Source organism: Eubalaena glacialis, chromosome 5 (assembly GCF_028564815.1).
Source record: "Eubalaena glacialis isolate mEubGla1 chromosome 5, mEubGla1.1.hap2.+ XY, whole genome shotgun sequence".
NCBI lineage: Eukaryota > Metazoa > Chordata > Mammalia > Artiodactyla > Balaenidae > Eubalaena > Eubalaena glacialis.
Genome location: NC_083720.1, coordinates 140,508,517 through 140,526,194, shown reverse-complemented (window position 1 = coordinate 140,526,194; position 17,678 = coordinate 140,508,517). Strand labels below are relative to the sequence as shown.

The 17,678-nt window shown below is 37.9% G+C and overlaps 1 protein-coding gene across 6 annotated transcripts in view; it reads left to right on the top strand.

Annotated features, from left to right (window-relative positions):
• Positions 1 to 17,678, top strand: part of BMPR1B (bone morphogenetic protein receptor type 1B) — a 163,255-nt gene that overhangs the window by 129,242 nt on the left and 16,335 nt on the right. For all 6 annotated transcript variants that reach the window (XM_061191708.1, XM_061191706.1, XM_061191704.1 and 3 more), the window contains exons 5-8: positions 1,616 to 1,712; positions 2,759 to 2,897; positions 9,219 to 9,411; positions 10,208 to 10,505. In XM_061191708.1, the coding sequence (XP_061047691.1) occupies positions 1,616 to 1,712; positions 2,759 to 2,897; positions 9,219 to 9,411; positions 10,208 to 10,505 (727 nt within the window). The remainder of the gene's footprint in view (positions 1 to 1,615; positions 1,713 to 2,758; positions 2,898 to 9,218; positions 9,412 to 10,207; positions 10,506 to 17,678) is intronic.

Below are 17,678 nucleotides of genomic sequence, written 5' to 3'. Positions count from 1 at the left end.
CCCATTAAATATTAACTTCCCCCATCCCTCCTCCCCCCAACCCCTGGCAACTACCATTCTTCTTTTTGTCTTTATCATTTTGACTTCTCTAAGTATCTCATATAAGTGGAGTGTTTGTCTTTTTGTGACTGGCTTATTTCACTTAGCACAATGTCCTTAAGGTTCATTCATGTTGTAATATATGTCAGAATCTCTTTCCTTTTAAGGCTAAACCATGTCTTATGTATATACCACATTTTGCTTATCCATTCATATGTCAGTGGACACTTGGGTTTCTTCCATGTTTTAGCTGTTGTGAATAATACAGCTATGGGCATGGGTGTATACAATGCCTTTTTGTGAACTCTTTTGTTCATGAACTTTTTTTGTTCATTGAAAAGGCATACACTAAAATGTTAGCAGTAATTTTGTAAATAGTGAGGTGGTGGCAATTTTATTTATTTTATTTTAGTTAGTTGGTGCTTTTCAGTTTTTCTTCAGGGAATGTATAATACTTTTGAATGAAAAAAAGAAATTTACGTTTAGTGGGGGAAGGTCCCCAGCCAAAATGTTTAGGTAGCCATACCATTAAAAGTATACAGCACAGTTGGAAAACATCTTGTTTGTAGGTAACCAAAGTCATAAATTACAATACCTTTTGAAATTAAATAGCAGTAATTACTCTCCCAAGGATGTATGGTGCCCTTAATAAGAACGGTGCTAGTTCTATTACTAGGTAAGTGCACCAGGTTTTCAGTCAGTTTTCTCAAAATACATTCCAGAGACTACCTGCATATAAATCACCTGGGATGGTTGTAAAAAAGAAAAAATATACTTTGAATAAAAATCTCTGGGGTTGAAGTCAGTAAATATGCATCTGTATAAAGCTCTCCAGGTCATTCTTATTTTTACAACGTTTGAAAAATCATGCCGTAGTATTATAAATCTTATTTGTCAGGAACTGGAGTTAAAACAGCGTGAATACTGTTTAATAATTTGTTCTTTAAAAGGAGCACACAGTAATTCTTTGAGTGGAACATACCCATTCTTTTAAAATAGGATGCCGTTTATGAAAAATTAAGCGATGTATTTTTGAAGGGCATCTTTGTTTAAAGTAATGCAGATCATGTATTCTATTTATTTGGCAATATTTGAGGAATTCTGATCCTTTGTATCCATCATAGGATTACTTTGTTTTTTATGTACAATGAATATAGATTTGTTTTTTTATCCAAATTCATGATATAGAGTGCTCCAGAAACCACATGAGAAAAATCTGTAAACGCATCAGCTGGGTCTGAAATAAAGATGAACAGCCTGCTTATATTTTAGGGGTATTGATCCATTTACATTTATTTATATCCTGTGCTTTTATCCTATGTCAAACCTATTTCTTCCAGAGAAGAAGAAATGCATGCTCTTGAAGTGAGTGGCTAGATGAACAATGATTCTTGTTACTCAGACTTATTTAATTGAGAGTATGTATATATATTTCTTATCAATTAGCAGATTAAAAGGACCTCTCAAATCTTGCACATGGAGCTTAGCAAGCACTTTTAGGAAAGAGTTGCTTCCTAAATTTTAAATGAAAATAATCTCTGTATCATGGCTCTTTTTACTTTCTTTTTAATTTCAGATTTTGTTGATGGACCTGTACACCACAAGGCCTTACTTATATCTGTGACTGTCTGTAGTTTGCTCTTGGTCCTTATCATTTTATTCTGTTACTTCAGGTAAGTTTCTAACATGTAGATATAGAATTTTGATTTTATAATATCATTCTCATACTCTTCTACATGTTGACATTTTTACCACAGCTTTCCTTGACCTAATTAGATCTTCGATTTCACTGATAATATCAGTTACTATTGATAAATATTTGTCCTAATGAAGCTATTAATAGATACCTATCTCATTTTTGCTTCAGATATCAAAACCACCCAGAAAAAATTTCATCCCTAGGAAGTTTATGGTAGCTAGGAAATTCAGCAACTAGTTGCTACTGAGGTTTGATTCAAAGCAGAGAAATGACCGTGGTGAACTTAGAATTGCTTTAGTAATTCCTTATTTTGTGAGCTAACAATATCCCCTTAGCCCTGAAAGATTTTAAAGATAATTTATAGATTAATTATTAAAATATGTTCAGTTATTAAATTACAGTATGGTCATTACAAATTATTTTCAGTCACCTAAGAACTCATTTTCTAGTTTGTGAAATATCAAGGACCTTTAAATTCTTATCATTGGCTTTTCGTAATAGTAATTTAGGTTACTTTTCTACAAGTAGGAGTTGATTCAAATAACATCATTTCTAATTGAAGGTATAATTATTGATAAAAGTTTTTAAAGTTTCAATTTATCTCATTTATCTATACATTGCCTTGGATGAGAAAATTGTAATGTCTTTTGTAAAGCAAAAATTTGCATCTGTAGTTGATTAGGGACCTTATAAGAAAAGATTTTAGGGAATGAATATTGGAACTGTGTAGAAACATTAATGGAATGTAGCCTGCTTGGATATATGCATTTGATAGGAATAGAGAAGAAAAATTATATGTGGTTGTGACTGAGTAAAAACATGTAGTTTACTTTAAAAAATAGGTTAGAAGAATAATTACGATTTTGTTTTGGAAATCATAACTAAGGGTAATAAATACTGAGCATCTAATCTTGTATTATGTGCAAAGATAAAACCTGCTGTGGTTACTGTTTTATCTGCATGTTTGCCCCTATCATTGCAATCCAGTGTCTAACATTATCTTTCTTTGTGCATCTTCAGGTATAAAAGACAGGAAACCAGACCTCGGTACAGCATTGGATTAGAACAGGATGAAACTTACATTCCTCCTGGGGAATCCCTGAGAGACTTAATTGAGCAGTCTCAGAGCTCAGGAAGCGGATCAGGCCTCCCTCTGCTGGTATGAGAAGAACATACCTTGAATTTAAAGGAAATGTATTCTGAGAGGAAATGTCAATAACTGCTGGGTTTCATTTTACTGAAATAGATAGGGCAGTGGACAAAGAGAAAGCTCTCTGCAGTCAGTCAGACATCAGATCTCAGATACAGGGTTTCCTGATAACATTTTGACATATTGGGGGTGAGGTCATTGTCCTTTAATGTAAGTGTATGGTTGCAATCCAGACCCTCAGATGTTCTGATAAAGAGCAGATTAGAAAGCATTCAGCATGGGACCATCTTCCCTCTGTTTTCAGTAAGGATAACATTACTGCACTTTGGCCTGGCTTTTGAAGGCAAAAGTATTACAACCAAATGGGATCTGAGTACTTCTACAAGAGAAGAAGGCTGCATCTCAGCTGGAGGGTTTATGTTTCAGGGTGAAGCTCTGGCTTTTCCATTCAGGAGAGTTTTAATTTTCTGATGATCAACACTGCCAACTTGGAAGAAAATATATACTGAACCCAAGGCACTTGCTTTAATGAGAAAAGCATTTGGTTACTTTATGGACCATGCAAAAAGATTGTTGGGACTTGGAATGGAAATAACAATTTTAATGAGAAATATTTTCCTTTATAAACTCTTAAGACTGATTTTCCTAATCTTTATTGTCTGGTTCTGACTTTGGATATCTTGTTTACTTGATTCTTTTGGTGACCTTTTATTTAGTACTAAAAGTAACTAAAAAAACACTCAAGCCAAGAATTTGTAACTCTTTTTATTTTTAACATCCAAAAAGCTGTATACATTTATAAGTTGAAGAGTTTGGAGGTGAGTACACATCTGTGAAGCCATCACCACAATCTAGGCCATGAACATATCCATCACCTCCAAAGTTTCCTCCTGCCCCATTCATTCATTTATTATTATTATTATTATTATCATTATTATTTTATGATAAGAACACAACATAAGGGACTTCCCTGGTGGCGCAGTGGTTAAGAATCCACCTGCCAATGCAGGGGACACGGGTTTGAGCCCTGGTCTGGGAAGATTCCACATGCCGTGGAGCAACTAAGCCCGTGCACCATAACTACTGAGCCTGCACTGTAGAGCCCACGAGCCACAACTACTGAGCCCATGTGCCACAACTACTGAAACCCGTGTGCCTAGAGCCCATGCTCTGCAACAAGAGAAGCCACCGCAATGAGAAGCCCGCACACTGCAACAAAGAGTAGCCCCCGCTCACCGCAGCTAGAGAAAGCCTGCACACAGCAATGAAGACCCAACGCAGCCAAAAAATAAATAAATAAATAAATTTATTAAAAAACCCCACACAACATAAGATCTAATGTCTTAGCTCTTAGCAAAATTTAAAAAATACAACATACCCGTAATAGAGGTGTTAGCTAACACTACTGTGATAATCATATCACAATATATGAATATATCAAATCAACACGTTGTATACCTGAAACTTACAAAATGTTATATGTCAATTGTATCGAACTAAAAATAAAGTTAGTGTCAGCTTTTAGCTCTGAACTAGGAAGAAAAGTATACAATACAGTATTATTAACTGTAGATACTGTGCTGTACAGTAGAGCTCTAGGACTTATTCATCTTGCATAACTGAAACTCTGTACTCTTCGACTAATACCTCCCCTGGAGGTGATAAACCAGACAGAAAACCACTTGTGAAGTAGTCACTATGACCAAACCGATGCTACTTAGGATGTAAGTTTTTTTTTTTTTTTAAACTTACATGTAAAAGTTCTTATCAAATTGCTTGCCTTTTCATTCTTAAAATTTAACTCATATATAGCAAATACCATTCTTATATTTAAAAATGTTTCATTACACTTCTTTTTCAAGTACAGATATTAAAATCCCTTTTGATATTAATCAATCAGATATGCTGTTAGAATTGAAAACTACCTGTTTTCCTCCTTCTAACCCATCTTTCTCATTCCTGTGGAGTTCTCTCTCAAATCTTTGACCTTATTAACTCTTTTACTTTCCTGGATAACACATTCTAATATCTAGTAGTGGTTATGGGTCTTCTTTCTTAGCTTGGTGAGCACGACATCCCTCTCCTCCCACCTCTTCCCCACTTGCTTCTTGAGCTCTAACATCGGCCTTGAGTAATTGTTTCGAAAATACAACATGTTTTTAAAATCCGTGTCTTTGCAAATGTAATGTCTTTCTGGAGAGTTCCTCAGACTGTGGCTCAAGGCCTACCCCATGTCTTATCTCTGTGACAGATTAGCCCAGACTGAGCCAGTCTATTTAACTTCTGTCCTAACAGTTTGCTTATTGTACCAGTATAGCAGTTTAAAATAACATTGTAATTGGTGTTAGTGTACCTGTGTCTTTAGGTAGACTCTCATCTCTTTGGGGTGGAGACTACATTTTTTCACTTTGTATCCTTAGTAGCATACCTGAGTGATTAAAGAGGCTGCTCAGTAATTTGTTTTTTCCACTCCAACTTTTAGTATCTGTGAAAATACTATAATATCTTGCTTCTGTAATCTAGACACCAAAAAAACCCAGCATTTGACTATTAACTGGTCCAGTCCTGGCCAGACTCTCACTTAATCCTCATAGCAGCTGTGAGGTAGAACTAGAAATGTATCCCTGTATCACACATCAGGGGCATAGGCCCCTGACTTAGGTCACCTGGTTAATATGTGGAGAAGCCAGGATCCAAACCCAGATGATCTGCCTCTAGAATCTGTGCTCTTCACGTTTGTGAACCAAATATTAAATAAAGAATTGCGTTTGATAGCAACAGGATGGGAAGAAGGGTCCTGTCAAACTCAGTTTAGTGAGGGAAAATTCTTGGTATTACAGATTTAAGATCCTGTTTTAAGATTTGGTTTTTAAGATAAACAATGCAGAAATGCACAATAGTCTCTCTGCATATTAATTCCGATTTGTTGTTTATTTCATTAACGTAAAGGGAAAGTTCATGCCATGTGTATAAACACATACTTGGACCTAATATTTGCCAAGTGACTTTGTGTATAAATCCTTTAAGGGAGGAATATCATAGGGTGGTTGTAAGAATTAAGATAGTTTGCCTGCCATATATATATATATATATATATATATATATATATATATATATATATATATATAAAGATAAATAAATATACATATATATAAATACATATACATATATAAATACATATGCATATATAAATATACATATACATACATACAAATATACATATACATATATAAAAATAAATATACATATACATAATAAATATACATATACATATAAATAAATATACATGTATATATATAAATATACATATAAACATGCCTGGCACATTTAATACATACATAGTATGCATTCAGTAAATAGTAACACTATTATTATTTATTTATGCCCTATTTATCTGACCTTGTAAAGGAACAAAAGGGGAAGTAAATTGTCTAACTGAACATCGAACCTCTTAGTTGAGGAATCTTTTGTGAAAAATATTTCTAATATGTATCATTAACACAGCCTTACTAAGCAGAGTATTTTAAACAGTATATTTGTGTGTAGGGGTGTGTGTTTTGTTAATTCAGGGACATGTAGAGAGCACAGAGCATTACTTACAACTATATGGTTTTTAGTGTCTATCGTGTACAGGGGCTTAACCATTAGACACTATCAGATAGCTGATCACTAGATAGAGGACATTTCTGAAATAGTGGTAACTCCTTATAATCCTTATACAGCTAGTTGTACCCATTTTGCATGACATAATTCTTCTCTTTTTGGAATCACAATTATAGTGATTATTTTTTATTTATACAATCTAACTTTCAAAATTGATATCTAAGAATGTAATACAGAAGGAAAGTTTAAGTACAGAAAGACCTGAAACATTAACTAAATTAAATAAAAACTCAAATAACATAGTTAAAACATTTTTCAAATTATATTTTCAGGTCCATAGATGTTATAATAAATCTCAAAATATAAGTATATTTTAAATTTCTGAATATAATTTAGTGAGACTTTTTATCTTTGAGTTAAGTTGTTCCTATTCTTGTGAGCATTGCCAATTCCAACTATGCTTTCATTAAATTAATTATATATGTTATCATTAGAAAAGAAGTGGCTATAAAGCTGTTTATGTTAGGAAATGTTCTGTAGATTTACGTAAGTACTGCTTTGTAACATCTATAAATTAGTAATATTTCTTTAATAAATGGAGGAAGTCTCCTCAAGTCAATAATTTAACTACTTACGGATTTGGCTCTCAACTGCTTAGTGCCCTTGACGCTTCTGTTCCCTTATTTGGGAATGGAAATGTGCTGAAGGTTTCCTCACAGAGCCTTTTTGACTCCTACAGGGAGGAAGGCTGCTCTTCATACATACTTGATTCCTCATTTCCTTCAGGCTGAGTGGCTAAATGGCATGTCAGCAATGCTTTTATTTTTTAATTCTTCTTTCACAGGAAAAGAAAAAAGGACTTTAGCTTGTCCCCAAAAGCTTTCAGTCTGATACTAGTGCTGGTAATGGTTCTGGCAATGGATAGCATTACTTCTTGAATTGATGCAATCATCCATTATGCAAAAACAGAACACATCCCAGCTGATAGACATCTGTGGTAGGCCGAATACTAGCCCCACCAAAATGTCCATGTCCTAATCCCTAGAATCTGTTATTTTACATGGTAAAGGGGAATGAAGGTTGCTCATCAGCCGTCCTTGAAGTGAGATTATTCTGGATTATCTAGGTGGACTCAGTATAATTACATGGCCCTTAAAAGTACGAATACAGAAAGAAACACTTTGGGTTTACTTGATGCAAAGCATGTCTCTGCGAAGAGTACATCCCAATTTTCTGACCAGGTCTTATGAGAGTTCTATGTTAGATTCTTTATATATGTCTCCCAAATTATGTAAATGGTCACCAATACTTAGCCCCTTGAGTCATGGAGTTCTTAAAACATTTAAGCAGAGATAGAATGAAGATCATGCATAAAGAGACTTATAACCTTTATGCCGTTTAACTCTCATATTTTCCTTCTCTTTGTCTCTGCTGCACTCTCTATAATTCTTCAGAGCTCCCTCATAGCTTAACTTTCTCCCCAGCTCTAATCGGCTGTTTTACGTCTCCATTTTACATTTTTTGTTATGACAGCTCTTCCACCTCAAAGTATAAGTTTCAATAATTTCTTACTGCTTCCTTGTATTTCATTCTGTCTCCTATTTCTTCACACATCTCATGTAGCGTTCTTGGCACTTTGTATCTGAAAATTCCAGTATCTGTAATCTGAAGGGGTTAAATCTGCTTGGGTTGTTTCTCCTGCCTCTCATTTGCAGTGGCTGTTTCCTTTTGTTTTGAGGTGTTTACTCTGTGGGATCTTCTCTTTCTCTTTCCTTTCTTTCTCTCCCTCCATTTTCTTTTCTTCCTTCTCTCCTTCTCCCCCCAACCCCACCTTGGGGATTTCCTTTATTTCCTTGTGAGCCCAACAATGCGTTACAGTTTTTTGTTTCTTATATTTTATCCACGATCAAGTTGTATGGTGGCAAGAGCTCCTTTAGAGCATCTAGTATCTCACCATAGTAGTGGAGTGAAACGTATTCTGCAAATGATTTCCTCATTTGAGAGGATTTGTATTTGCTTTTGCCGGGAGCCATGGTGATGGTGTGCTACCAACCTAGGGCAAATTTGGTACCATTCAGTGGTTCCGGTTTAATGCTAAAGCCCAGGGTTCAGTTTCTCTAATTTTAAAGGGGTCAAAGTTCATATTCTAGATCTCAGTGCTGGTATTATTCTTTGCCCAGGCAGCAACCTGGCTTTTGAATATGCTGCTGAATGCTTATCTATCCCTGCTCTGGTCTTAACTCTGTCCTTCCTCTTTTCCTCCCTCCCTCCATTCCTCCCTGCTCAGAGATTTCCTTTATTTCTATGTGTGCCCAACAGGGCATTACATTTTTGTTTGGTTGTATTTTATCCAAGCATATAGTGACGTGATTCCCTTCAGAGTATCTAGTATCCCACTGTAGTGGTAGAAGTGAAAAGTATTCTATTCTGCCAATTACTGTGAACCCATTCAGGTTTTTTTTCTGTGAAAATAATAATAGGTAGAATAAAATACTTAATAATTTGGAAGCAATACTTCAAACACTCAAAATCCGCATTCAATTTCAAATACATTTAAAAGAGGACAGCATAAATTAATAAATAAATACAAATAACTTGTCTACGTTAAGAAAAACTACTGGCTAAATATATTTTACATGCGTTTCTTCTCTGGAGGAAAAAAAAAAAAAGATTAAACAAATCTGTTGTGCTGTGAATACACTAACAATGTGTTTTGGGATTTAACAGGTCCAGAGAACTATAGCTAAGCAGATTCAGATGGTGAAACAGATTGGAAAAGGCCGCTACGGGGAAGTTTGGATGGGAAAGTGGCGTGGCGAAAAGGTAGCTGTGAAAGTGTTCTTCACCACAGAGGAAGCCAGCTGGTTCCGAGAGACAGAAATATATCAGACAGTGTTGATGAGGCATGAAAACATTTTGGGTGAGTAAAAGTCTGTATAGCAATGTTCGGGGTTTCCTAGCTTTCCTCTCATTTTCTGTTAACATCTGCATATTAACTCATCTGTGTAGACCTGTTATGAAATATATAGACATCTTCTTCTTGGCATGAGCCCAAGAACGTCATACGCTTCTCATGGGAGACCTCGCAGGAGGAATGACTAAGGCACTTCTATGAATGAACGGTGGGCTGGAAATGGAACATGTTCAAACAGTTTTTTCTTCCGGGACAGGAAATGCAAATGCAATACCAGGATTTCTTAAGGTTTCTTAGGGATTTGAAGGAGCACATTTTTGTCTACGTGCTGTGAAAAGTTATGGGAATTTTATCTGCAGGGTTTATTTATATCCAGAGTTTATATGGATAATTGATTTCCTTTTTATTTTCTCAAGTTAGAAATGATCTAGCTGGATCATTCAAGTAGAAAGAGCGTAAGCTAATCATGGAGCGTGTGCCTGGTTTGTAAACAGTGTCTTATGTGTAACTCTAATACCAGGAACTATTTACTGTTAACTTCAAGATCATTTACATATCAACTGCTGATTAGAAAGGGATCCTGTTTTCAGATACAAACTCTTAGTGTTTCTCCACTCCTGCTGTTTTGATGGCCTCTGATTGGTATTAGTGATTTAATACCGTCATAGGCACAATCAGAAAACTGAATGAAATGCCAAACAAAAGACACCTATGACGAAGAGTGATAGTTGAGAAAAATAATTATCCTGATAATATTCAGAAAACACATAGCTCCAACCCTTTTTGTCTTTTTTCCTTTTAGGGTTCATTGCTGCAGATATCAAAGGGACGGGGTCCTGGACCCAGTTGTACCTAATCACAGATTATCATGAAAATGGTTCCCTCTATGATTACCTGAAGTCCACCACCCTAGATACTAAATCGATGCTGAAGTTAGCCTATTCTTCTGTCAGTGGCCTATGTCACTTACACACTGAAATCTTTAGTACTCAAGGCAAACCAGCAATTGCCCATCGAGATCTGAAAAGTAAGAACATCCTGGTGAAGAAAAATGGAACTTGCTGTATAGCCGATCTGGGCTTGGCTGTTAAATTTATTAGGTTAGTATCAAATGTGAACAACAAATATACTTTTTATGGTTCTTTTCTATCACTTTTTATAGATGATACGTTTTGTAGCTCAGGGCTCTTAGGATATTTAGTGGAGGAGAAATTTTATTAATTTTGACTTTTCTGTGGAGGGAAGAAGAAGAAACATTTTCTTTACAACAAATAGACAGTGTTTGGGTCAGTCCTACTGTTTCTAAGCTCATCAGTGACCTGGCTTCAAGACAGTGTTCACATAGGTTTGAGCGGTCATGAAGCTATTTAGAAAAGAGGTAGCTCATGTCCAGGATTGTGTGGTCAGAATTCTGCATAACATTTGTAAGTAGGAAGAGGTTTCAGGAAAGAGCTCCAGATTATATAGTGATAAAGGTGATTTTTATATGATATAAGAAAGATAACTTGCATAGATATTCTATGAGAAATGTTAAAAACTAACAAGCAACGCACTGCCAGTATTCAGCACTATTTTACAGTAGCTTCTGCCGGATGGGGAGGAGGCATGCCCCATGGTTGAGGGGGGCCTTGAGGCCCTATTTGGTTACCTTCGCTCTATTCATAGCAGCTCCTTTGATCTTGTAGATGATGTAATTAGAAGAAATGGTTCTTCTGCTTTGAAAACAAAACAAAATGAGTTTGCAAACCACAAGAATAGAGGGATCATCATATACCTACCTTTTTAAAATGTCAGTTTAGGCTTAGCCTTTATTAAATTGTTGGACCCTCTGATGGCTTTTTTTCCCCAAAAGACTCTGTAGAATATAGAGAAGGGCTCAAAGGAAACGCCATGGCAAAGAATAAAACTCACGAGAAAGGACTAATGGATTGGTATTTTCACCCAGAGTTGAAGACTGAGGAGTGATAAAAATAATAGGTCCCAACTATAGGAAGGTCTTCACCATTTAGAGAATGGCAAATGGAAGTTCTCAGTCTTTGAAAGCAAAGCAGGAGGAAATGCTTCAGACTGTAGATTTAAGTTAGAAATATGAATTGCCTGCCAATAAAGATTATTAAATTCTCTCTCTTCTGAATTATTTTTTCTGACCTTTTTCAAGTCTCCTCTACCAAAAAAATTTCCCATGATGCTTATCAAGTTACCAGCCTTTCTCCTTTCCTCCCTTGTTAAATTTCTCAAGAGTTCCAAAGAGTAATCTGCTTTCACAATCGAGTACTTCATGATAGTTTACAACTTGGCTTCTGCTCTGTTTTCTCCCGAAGCTCCTTTACTGAGGGACAACATTGGTTTTGTCACCAGAAGCCTTTCTTCCTGTCATCCCACTCCCCGCGGTACCCATACCTTTCTTCCTCCTGTGTTTCTGATGTACCTTTATTCCAGGTTCTCCTCCGTTCTCTCTATGGGTTCTGCTCTCTGTCTGTTTCTTGAATATTTTCCCACTTCTCGATTTCCTGCTGCAGATGCTTTTCCTTCCTAGTTCCCAGTTTTGGTCAATCCATTCTAAAATGTGAGGCGCCTGGCATTTCCTTTGTTCCCTAAGTTTGTGATTTGCTCAGTTGCATGAATTCTGTGTCCATGATATTCTCACTGGAACTGGGCCAGTTTGGGTCCTCCCTACCATTTTTCTAGATTCTGGAGTAAAACATTTTGTAGTTATTTCCTCTTTCCAATTATTTTCTACATGCTGCTGCCACATTTATTTTCCTGAATCATAATTTTGGACATCATCATAATTTCATAGTTTCCTACGGCTTTGGGTTAAAATGTAGTTTCTGTTCTGAACACTGTATACTTTCTCACACCTTCAAGTGCTTTTAACATACTTTTATCTTATTCTGAATACCCAACATCCCCTCTTCTATTTCAATAACTACTGCTTATCTTCAGTTTCTTCCTTTGGGACCCCTATTATTCTTCCCTTACAAGCCTGATTTTCAGTGACTTTTCTTATACCCTTCTATGTGACCCTGGCATGCTATCATGACATTTCTCACACTATTGTATGGTCATCATCGGCTGCTTATGTGTCATTCCCAGTGGAGACTAAGTTCCTTGGAGGTAGATACCGTGTTTTTCTCAAATTAACATGCCTTGTGCCTTTCCTTGGTGCCCATTACTTAGGGGTTGCTTCAGAATTTTGTATAAAGGATAAATGAATGATTCCATATGGACCATAGGATGAAGGGAAAAAGCATTTTTTTCGTAGCTCCAGAGATCTTGCGCGCTCTGGATTAAATCTACCTTTTTAGTTTTATAGCGCACAGACTCTCCAATTTGTATGCTTGCTTTTGCAAAACTGAACCTATTTCTGTTTTCTCCATATATACTCCATGTTTGCTACTGCCTTGCTTTTGACTGAACAGCATCTAGCTTGGAATGCCCTTGCTTCTCCATGTAATGTAATCCAGTCTCAGAGTTGCCTTTATGTCACTTTACTCATCCCCCGGGTAGGAATAATGGCGTCATCTATTCTACTCCTGTAGTAATTTCCTGGCCCTTGTCTGCCTGATATGATAATTATTTTAGTACATGCCTCGTCTTGCCCTCCTAGTCCTTGGGCATCTTGAGAGCAGGATCCATGCCACATTGATTAACGTATTTCCCGTTTGACGTGACATAGTGAGTTACCCATTATAGGTATTCCAGCATTGTTTTGAATCAATAAATGTTGGCAATATCAAAGTAATTAAGAACTCATCTTCTTTATAGACCCAAAAACAAACAAGCAAAGTGAGTATCTGTTATATTTCTTAAGCAGAACTTAGTTCTGCTTAACGTAACAGGAATGAACTAAATGAACTCTCAAATTTCATGCAAACCCTGATTCAGGAAGTGGAAGGAAGTGCTTTCAGAAATAAATCAGAGATTTATTTGGCGTATATTGACTAATTCATCAAGAGAGGAAGGCTATGAGCATACTGCCTCAGATGTATACCTGCACCTGTTGGGTGCACAGACCTCATATGGCTAAAGAGCAGCTGTGGGACCAGTTGCCATCCTGGGCCTCAGGTTCCTCTACATTAAATGGAGGTTGCATTTGATAATTTGAGGTCCTTTTTATTTTATACGTTTCAACAGAACTTTGGTCTTCTAAGCCTCCCTTTTAAACCTTGCTATATACGTTTCTTTGGTTTTCACTCTTTTCCCGACTTTCCTGTTTTGGGGTGTGTGGTACATGTGCTCACACAGATATTTACAGCATTTTATTATAAGTGGGGTCAAAGCTAACCCAGTGTTGAGTTCTCAGACTTCATATGTGAACCTCCTGTGAGAACTTAATCTTTACCCTGGTCTCTATGTGGCAAGTGTTCTCTCAGGCTTTTAAATCGTTTCTGGGAGGTTCCCAGGGAAGTTGAGAGCCACAGAGAAAGCAGACTGTGCATTAGAAGTTTCCTGCTCAGTTAATTTTTTTTTATGCTGTATTGGTTTCTTCATGCATGCTCTTGTAAATGATGTAAGTGCTGATGCATTTCCTGCCCACAGAGGTTTAATCCCGGTGATGCCGTGGCAGACGTTACCGTTACCCCAGATCTCTCTTGGGAGGAGAAAACAGTGACGTGTGAAATCCCTTGAAGGAACTTACAGAGCTTTTCACTTTTCCCTCTGGAGGCTCAAGCAGCCCCTCTGGTACTTCAGTGACAGAATGATATATTTTCTTAGGGGGGAAATAAATCCTGGCTTAGGGCCTCTCAGATATTAACTTTTAAATAGAAAACCTACAATGAAGACTGGGCTGTAACACACATCTCCCAACTGATGATTATCGAATTGTCCAAGTGCAGAGGACAAGAGGGTACTGAATGTCCTCAGTCTTTCAGTGTCATTATTTTTACCACTGCTTCTGGTTTGTATACTTAGTGGTTTTTAAAAAAAGTGACATGGTCAAATCACTGGCCAAAGTCATAGACCAGGCAGTAGTGGCAGAGTCCGCCCTCCCAGTCAGGGTTTCTGCCGGCTTATCTATCCTCTGTTGAAGAGTTTTTATGTCAAGGTTCTGTTTCTACGAAACCCCGAGATTTCTCAAGATTTAATCATAGGAGTAATGAGTTCTGTTGCAAATTGCTGTAGAAAACTCTCCTCCTTGATTAACATCTGACCGGGCGGAGCTCAGTTCAGCAAATCAGTTCCATGGCTGTTTGCAGGATACTTCAGGAAACAGAAGGGATGTGCACAGCCCCTTCTTCTGAAGGCGCGTGAGAATATTTCATGTTCTGGGAGTTCATCATCTTAGTCTCTCTAAGAGATAATTCAGTATTCTCTGGTATGTTTCATGTGTAGTTAATTTCAAACATCAGTTGTGAGCCACAAGCAAACCAATGGCCTCCTTCACGTCTTCTGCCTCCTGCCCTTTTTTCATTGTTCTTTAAAGTTCAGTTCATATTTTTCAAAAAGCTTTTTATATTATTAAAGGTGTATGATGTTTGCTTCTCCTCTTTCTCTATTACCTTTTTATCTCCCTTCTCCCTCTCTCCCTTTCTCCTCTGTGTAAGGGATCAACAACGTCCAGCAGAAGACCACCCGCACGTGCCCAAAGGCTCAGTGAGGTAGAGCCACCTCGCTGGAGCTAACAGCTCGATTCCCGAGCTGGCCTCTGGCTACAGTGGGCTCTGCCTGTGATTCCATGAAACTCCCCCTTCAGTTGATGGGACGCTGGGAGTGTGCACCGTGCTGACACATGCTGTGGCTTTTTCCTCTACATAACACTTCTTGCAAGAATTCCTGCTATGGATTTATAATTAGAAGCTTAATTAACATAAAAATATTTAATGTAAAGTAAGGTTAAGATAGATACTATATTTTTAAATATCCCCTTTATTTCCTGCCACCAAAATAATAATCTTCTTCCTGCCCTTCTTCCAGCACATGATAGCCAAGAGTGTAGGGCACACCCTGCTCCACCGGATCGTATGGGTGCTCAGATTCATTCTCCGGTCTCCTCAGGATCCTGGTGGGAGGCCCCACTGAAAGCCTTCTGCACCCACGGGAGCTCTTTGATTCTTTCCCTGAGTTAACGCTAATGCCTGCAGTGCACACGCCGCTGTAGACACCAGTGCTGGACCGAGGGGGGGACACTGCAGGCAGCCGCCTGGGTACGAGCAGTAACTTTTAGACAGTAAAGCCAATAAACATTGTCACCATGTGCAAAGTTCTAAACGGTGTCAGTGACAAAGTGACATCTCCAGTAGCATGCATTTCTTCTACTGTCTTCTCCTTAGTATGCCCCTCCCTTGCACTTCAGAAGAGAAGAGGAAAATCTTAGTTTTGTATCTTTTTCTTTTCTCTCTCTCCCTCTTTCTCTCTCTCTCTCTCTCTCTCTCTCTCTCACTCTCACACACACACACACACACACACACACACACACACAAAGTATCAAAGCATCTTTGCTTTCCTTCCCGATTTGGAGCCGTTGCCTTAAGATCTCTCACTTCCTTGGTGGCCCCAGGTGAGAGGAGCCATTCAAAGTGTGTGTCCACGTAGGGGGCCCTTTGTCATCAGTGTGGACCTCTTCCTTCACCACGCTGGCATTTTTTTTATCCTGCCACTGTCAGTCAAGTGACGTTGGTCAGAAATAGGAACTTGGTTGTCATGCCTCTTCATGGAACCCCCGCTGAGGGCACCCTACGTTTTGAGATTCAAATAAAATTAGGCTTTATTGTCCCTATTCCTCCCTAGTGCAGCAGGGAACTCAGTGTCATTCACAGCACATCTGTGGATCCTAAGGAGCTTGTTTCCCTCTTTGTCACGGCAGCCTTGCACCTCTGATACATGTTGTACCTTTTCTACATGATGTAGCTGCTGATTCTTTTCTTCCCCAAACACTGTCAGCTCAAGACTGAACACATCTTTACTGGGGTGTGTTGTAGGGTATTGCATGGAATTTAGTTATTAAAATTCACACTACCAGAACATTTTTCCCTTTTTTTTTTTCTTCCTACAGGACCTTAGTATCTTGTCATAACCCTGGGCCTGGGAGAGAACCCCTCTTCTCTCCAGCTGGCTTGGCCCTTACCCCCAACCTCCCAAGTTACCCTTCTTTCCTTCCTTCCTTCCTTCCTTCCTTCCTCCCTCCCTCCTTCCTTTCCTTCCTTCCCTCTATTTATTCATGTATTTATTTATTTACATCTTTATTGGAGTATAATTGCTTTACAGTGGTGTGTTAGTTTCTGCTGTATAACAAAGTGAATCAGCTATACATATGCATATATCCCCATATCTTCTCCCTCTTGCGTCTCCCTCCCACCCTCCTTATCCCACCCCTCTAGGTGCTCACAAAGCACCGAGCTGATCTCCCTGTGCTATGCGGCTGCTTCCACTAGCTACCTGTTTTACATTTGGTAGTGTGTATAAGTCCATGCCACTCTCTCACTTCGTCCCAGCTTACCCTTCCCCCTCCCTGTGTGCTCAAGTGCATTCTCTACGTCTGTGTATTTATTCCTGTCCTGCCCCTAGGTTCATCAGAACCATTTTTATTTTTTTGATTCCATATATATGTGTTAGCATGCGGCATTTGTTTTTCTCTTTCTGACTTACTTCACTCTGTATGACAGACTCTAGGTCCATCCACCTCACTACAAATAACTCAATTTCGTTTCTTTTTATGGCTGAGTAATATTCCATTGTATATATGTGCCACATCTTCTTTATCCATTCATCTGTCGATAGACACTTAGGTTGCGTCCATGTCCTGGCTATTGTAAACAGAGCTGCAGTGAACATTGTGGTACATGACTCTTTTTGATTATGGTTTTCTCAGGGTATATGCCCAGTAGTGGGATTGCTGGGTCGTATGGTAGTTCTATTTTTAGTTTTTTAAGGAAGCTCCATATTGTTCTCCATAGTGGCTGTATCAATTTACATTCCCACCAACAGTGCAAGAGGGTTCCCTTTTCTCCACACCCTTTCCAGCATTTATTGTTTGTAGATTTTTTGATGATGGCCATTCTGACTGGCGTGAGGTGATACCTCATTGTAGTTTTAATTTGCATTTCTCTAATGATTTGTGATATTGAGCATTCTTTCATGTGTTTGTTGGCAATCTGTATATCTTCTTTGGAGAAATGTCTATTTAGGTCTTCTGCCCGTACTTGGATTGGGTTGTTTGTTTTTTTGCTATTGAGCTGCATGAGCTGCTTGTAAAATTTTGGAGATTAATCCTTTGTCAGTTGCTTCATTTGCAAATATTTTCTCCCATTCTGAAGGTTGTCTTTTCGTCT